Source organism: Monopterus albus, unplaced genomic scaffold, assembly GCF_001952655.1.
Source record: "Monopterus albus unplaced genomic scaffold, M_albus_1.0 scaffold189.1, whole genome shotgun sequence".
NCBI classification, from domain to species: Eukaryota; Metazoa; Chordata; class Actinopteri; order Synbranchiformes; family Synbranchidae; genus Monopterus; species Monopterus albus.
The window spans coordinates 221,141-227,302 of NW_018128069.1; the positions used below are offsets into that span (position 1 = coordinate 221,141).

Consider the following 6,162-nt stretch of genomic DNA (forward strand, 5'->3'; position numbering starts at 1 on the left):
GTTGTAAAGTCTTAAAACAAATGTGTATTTGACACGTCATCCATCCTTGTTACATAGGCTATAAAACTAAACTTAACATATAATGTTAATTCTAAAAAAAAGTCAGCTGTATTTTGCAAGAGGCCAGTCAACTGCAGAGATAATATAGTACATTTGCTTAAACATGTCAGACTTAGTTTGTTGGTTCATGCACTGACTTATGTAAAAATCCTCTTTCTTCTATAAATTTATTATTAATGAAATGTAAGAACAATAGGCTTTACGATTTACTTTTCATATAGTAAACTATAGTATTGAAATCAGTGATATCTGACCTGGTAAACAACTAAACCGACTTCTCTGAATGAGACAAGACTCCCATGCTTTGTTCCCGCCATAGCTCCGCCCATTACACTTTTGGATTCAATGATTGGTGAAAGCAAATCCATCGTAAAGCAATTGGAGAACTAGACTGTCAGTCAAAAAGAGGCGGGCCTAACAGCTGTAGTTAATATATTCCATGCAGTTGTAAAGTAGTGGCGTGGAGAATCCTTTTGGGTGACCGGGAGTCAGTGTTGTGGTGGCGATTAGCGGAACGTGAATGAATTGTCAGCTCACCTGGGAGAGAAAGGGCAGTTTTCATAACATCTGGTGGAAATGGAGGAAGACCACGGCGAACAGATGAGACCGCTCATCACATCTGTAAGTTCCCACTTTGCTCTCTACTGTTCCGCTCTTGTTAGCCGGCAGCTAGCGACTCCTCAGCATGCTGTGAATTAACCGTTAGCTGTCTCAGAGAGAGGACCGAAAAAACTGGATGCTTTCTGCCAACATGGTGTCTGCTGTTAGGGAAAGCTTTGTGTAAACGGGGCTCTCTAAAATGTCTGTCAGTTAACTTAAGGGAGAACTTGTCGACCAGGCTGGAAACATCAGCCGGCAACCGGCTGCTTTTGTTTTTAAGAGACCACGCTTATGCCAGGAAGTGAAGCATCGATGCGTGTCGTTTTCTCCTCAGAAGACACCTTTACGGAACCGCCTTATAAAATGGTATAATTCTTGGTGCCGAGACTTGACGCGAAACCTATGAATATTATAAAACAGCCTAAAAGACGAATATTCGGAATGGACTGCTCTTACAATCGGCATAAATTACATCCACCCAGCTGTACTCATTTTGATAAAATTTCAGTTTTTTTTTTGTGGACTTTGCTGTTCTTTCTATCACGCTTTTTACCACCCAAATACACCGTGCTGTGTTTTAGTAGTGAGTAGTTTAGCCGGTCATCAATGTTAAGTCAAACTTTTTATTTATGTTTTGGCTGATCGAACTCCTGATGACATGCTGAACACGAGAATTGCCTGTAATTAATCAGAGGAAATTATTTGAGTTGTTATAGAACGCACACAGTTTTGTCAATAAGCATAAATATTTAAAATTAGCTAGTTAACCAATGGAGTTTGGTTTAGAATGTTAACACTATGTCTTGTATATTTTAGATAAGTGGCTTTAAAGACAAATGTGGCCTTTAGGCAGTTTCTTGTAAACTTGTTTGAGTGTGTTTGAGCAAGACAATCAGTCAAAGCTTACAAAGCCCCCCAGGCTATTCAGAGCATGTGAGGATGAGGGTGTTGTGGTTATGCTTGGAAGCCATTGTGGTGTAGTCAAATGGAAAAAACTGTGAAAGAATACCCAGCCTAAGAGCACTGGAGTATATCCCCATCAGCTCCAATGATGCTCTTCTGTAATTGACCTCTGATTTCTGAATCATGAGGATGGAATTTAAGTGGGTGAACATTATTAATTTGAAAGCGTTTTTAACACAAACTCACCATGCTGCAGTTAAATTTCCTCGGCTGAGAGGGCCCTCACCATCCTGCCGGATGCTGCTACTGTTACCATGGAGATGGGCCTCATGAGTTGTGTAGGTTAGTTTAAAAAAAAAAAACAACAGTTTTATTAAAACCTTCACAAAACAACACCTGCTGACTGTTACTGTTGAGTTTCGCATGCACATTTTGGCACGTTGAGGTGCGATCAGTTGTATTAGGACGAGCTCCATTCTGTTTCCCCAAACATTATCAAACTGTCAAAAGCTGTTTAAGAATATGGGCTCACAACAAGCATCGCTTTCCTATCAGCCTTTTAATTATCCGCTTTAAATAAATGTTTTATAATAACTCAGTTGCAATGGCCACAAAATGTCAAAGTGAAACTTTTAAGAAATACACAAAAAGAATGGCAGAAAGTAGTCATGAATTATCATTGAATATATACAAATATAAATCCCAAAGTGACTTTTTCTGAATTCATCTTTTGACCAACCAACAGTCCAAAGCCCAAAGATATTTACTTCACTAATGTATAATACAAAGAAAAGTGATGCAAATATTTGGCATTATTGCCTGAAGAATGGCAGAAAATATTAACTCCTTATCCAAATAATTAATTATACTGCTTCAGCTAATGTGTTATCAATATTAATGTGATGTGCCCTTTCCTTTTGTGTATTCTGCATAATGCTTTTAGCCATTTATTTTGCAAGAATGCTGTCTTACATCTCCTGCAACTATGAGAATAAGAAGATTATTATTAGAAATAGACATGTATGTTCTCTGTATTGTGATTCCATCTGTGGGGCAGTTGAAGGTATATTGCAGAGCTTCAGATATTAGTCAGTTAGTTGGTTCTTTGATCCACAAAAACTTAATTGGCAGGTGTTTTGGTAACAAAATCATTGCAGTCATTTTTCAAGCAAAACACCAAACATACTCTTGTTTCTAGCTTTGTAAATATGAAGTCGTCATGTTTTTCTGTTGTCATATATGATAGTGAACCGAATATATTTGGTTGTAAAAAGACATTTGAGGATGTCGTCTTGCAGAAAGTGACAAGTATTGTTTGCAGATTTTTTTGTTGTTTTGTACATAAGATTGATTGAAGTAAAATAGCTGATGCTGGTCAAAATCTTATCCCAGTATTAATAACCAGTGTCCTGTGTTTGGTCCTGATAGACCTTCAGACATGGACGTGTTAGTCGGATGTCTTGGATCAGGACTTGTGTCTCAGCTGTATCTGAGGCAGCAGGTCCCTGCCAACATGGCTCAATGTGTTGGTGTAACCGTCTGAACCAGCTCCATCTCCAGTTTAGAAATACAAGAACTAAGTATAAACATCAAATGTACTTAATGTACCAAAGTAAAAGTAGTCATTATGCAGAACATTTGAGAATGATGGATATTGGTTATTGGTTCAGAATTACTGATGTATTGACATGTAGTTAGGTCACTAATGCAGCACCAGGTAAAGGCTTCACATCATGTCCCTTCAGATGCTTACTCCATAATAATACATTATTTATTAGTTGACTTGTAATAATGTGATGCAGATATAATTCGGATAACATAGTGTGATTGCTTCTCAGCATCCACACAACTAATACAAATTTGCTTTGGAAATGTCATGAAATAGAAGCAATGACAATAGTCCACTAAAACAGAAGTGCCATAAAAGTGTACTTAAGTACAGCACTTTGGTACTTGGTTACTTTCAACCACTGCAATTCAGAGTTGTACACTTTTTTCATTTTATACAATTTACATTTGAGTCCAAAAAGTAAAATTTGTATTTGCTAACTTAGTTTCCACCACTGGCGCTTTGTCAGCTTATGTGATGTTATATATACCTGTTTGTTCTTATCAACCTTCAGAGACACAAAGTTAAATAAATACTATTGGAGCAGCTTTGACTGTGGTTTTAAAACTTTGTAAGGGCCCCAGGATAAATTTGAAGTGTCTTGAGATGATAGTTGGGACAGGGAAGCAGAAAATGTAGTTTTTCTACATATATTTTTGTTTTCTGCTTGTCACACGGTCTTTCTACAGTTATTCAAATGAGCCAGCGTGGGGAGGTTTACAGGGAAATGACATATATTGAAAGTCAGACCATTATGTTGAGGGCCAGTAGGGTTGAGAACCACTTCTCTAAGCTGTAAGCATTTTTAGAAACACATGACCCAGATTTGGGGAAACAACAGAATTTTCATTTAAGCAGTGCTTGGCACCAGATGTTAAAGCAGCACCAGAGTGTTGCTGCAGGTCTCGCGCTGTGTGCCAGCTTCTTGTTTGTTGGTGTTATCATTAGCAGACAGAATTCCTCTGTTACACTGTGCCCTTGCATTTAATCTGCTGCTGACTTCCTGTCTGCAGATGCTCCATGGAAACCGAGGTGAAACTTTTCACTAAGCTGTGAACAGGCGTCATCTGTGTGAAGCTATGAAGCCAACAGCTCTGATGTAGCAGCTCATTGTTGGGTGAAGACGGAGATGGAGGTGGCACATCTGAAGATTTTCTGCTCAACAGTAATACAATGTTCATTAGGGTGTTTGATGCTGAGCAGCAGCAGGTGGTCAAACATGTGGCCCTGAACAGAACCCTTAGCCCAGGCAGGGCTAGTGCAGTAAAACATATGTATTTATTGCTATTTGCACATCGGTGTCCATTGCCACGTCTCTAAGATCCAGTGAACTTAGTCGGCCTGCTCTGCTACACTTTGTGTAGCCTTTTCACTTCACACCCAGGGACTTAGCTTGCAGCTCCAGCCCATTGGAGTTATGCAATAGAATTGTTGCTCTTTTTTGAATAAATGAATAAGCTCTGCAGGAAACGTGCATCTGATGTTATGCTCACATTTCATGATTGTTGTTGAAAAATCGCAGTTAATCCAAATGAAATATTAAATGTAGGCCTGCAGTGATCTGCAGCTCCTCTGAAGACCGTTCACTGTTGATCCCAGGAAGACTCACAGTACTTTCTATGCCATTGCAATACTTGCCCCAGTGTACCTGCAAGTGTGAATACTGGGAATTAAGGTACTTACTGAGAATTCATGCCATTGTGTATTTATATTTCCAGGTAAAAATCCTGAGACTTTCAGCAAGTAAACACAACCAGTAAAGTCTTTTAAGTGCTGCTGTTACAGTACAATAACAGGATCAGCGTTTAAACTGCAGCTCTCTCCTCCTGTAAGACACAGACCAGAGTGCTGGTGCACCTTTGCAGCTCTCACTCTGTGCACCAGCTTCTTGTTTGTTGGTGTTTTTGCTCGCTTGCAGTCGGTTTTATCACTAGCAGATGTGTGTCTGTAAGCTGACAGGATTCCTCTCTTATACCGTGCTCTTACATTTAAATCGACTCTTGGAAGTGGTCAGAACCATTGTGTTCAACAGCATCCTACTTGTCTTATGTGCCTGTTGTACTTCTTGGTTTGTGTAGTAACGACTTTGATGGCTTGTTTTGTCTTGGAGTTAATTTCCTCTGTGGCGGCAGAACATGTTACACAAGCCTTCGGAAACTCCTGCAGGTTAAAGTGGGTTAACGAAACACTCGCTGTAAACAAACCTGTTAGCCTAGCAACTTCAAGGCTACAAATGGCCAGTTTTTTTCTCCATGTGAAAAGAATATCTAATGTTGTGAACAGTGACTGTCTAATCTCTAAATATAAGATGATCACACAAATGAACCAACACCTCTATGAAGCAGCACTGTTGGGTTGGACTGACTTAGCATGACACAGGTGTGCCTATTAAAGTGGCCTCTCAGCGCATATTCATCTGTCACTCTAACTTCATGTTGGGACCGGCTGCTCTGCTTAAGGTGGCTTGGTGCTCTGTGTATGTTCACGTTTCTAGTTTCAGATCACAAAATCACCAAAGTCAAACACACCCCACAGACAGTTGTGGTGTTGTCGAGACATCCCGGGTGACTTATGTTGACGTCAGCAGACTCATCCTACGGTGGCTCTTGGCTCTCTGATGGGCTGTTGGACAGATGCTGTCACGGTGACCAGCCTGCAGGGAAGCTGAAGAAGAAGAATCTGTGCTAAAAGGATGAATCTGAGGTGTTGTTGTGTGTCTGAACTTCACTGTCAGTTTGTTGTCGTTGTCAAAAACAACAGGTGTGGCAACATTTTATAGGCTCAGATGTTTTTGCTGACGGTTAGTCGAGCTCTGGCTGCTTGGACAGATCTTCTTTTAGTCTACATGTGGAGAAGATTTGGATGATTGACAGATGTGATTAGTCAATGTTCACACAAGGAAGCAGTAAAGTGTAAAAAAATAATGGAGGGTGTTGCAGCTAAAGTTAAAATACCCTCTGATTTTTCCACAGTACGGCCAGGCTGTGGCC

General features: G+C 39.9%; 1 protein-coding gene across 1 annotated transcript in view; it reads left to right on the forward strand.

Annotated features, from left to right (window-relative positions):
- Positions 1 to 451: 451 nt before the first annotated feature.
- Positions 452 to 6,162, forward strand: part of LOC109970046 (sodium bicarbonate cotransporter 3-like) — a 64,487-nt gene continuing 58,776 nt past the window's right edge. Inside the window, exon 1 of the mRNA XM_020617347.1 lies at positions 452 to 681. Within this exon, the coding sequence (XP_020473003.1) occupies positions 637 to 681 (45 nt within the window). The 5' untranslated portion in view covers positions 452 to 636. The remainder of the gene's footprint in view (positions 682 to 6,162) is intronic.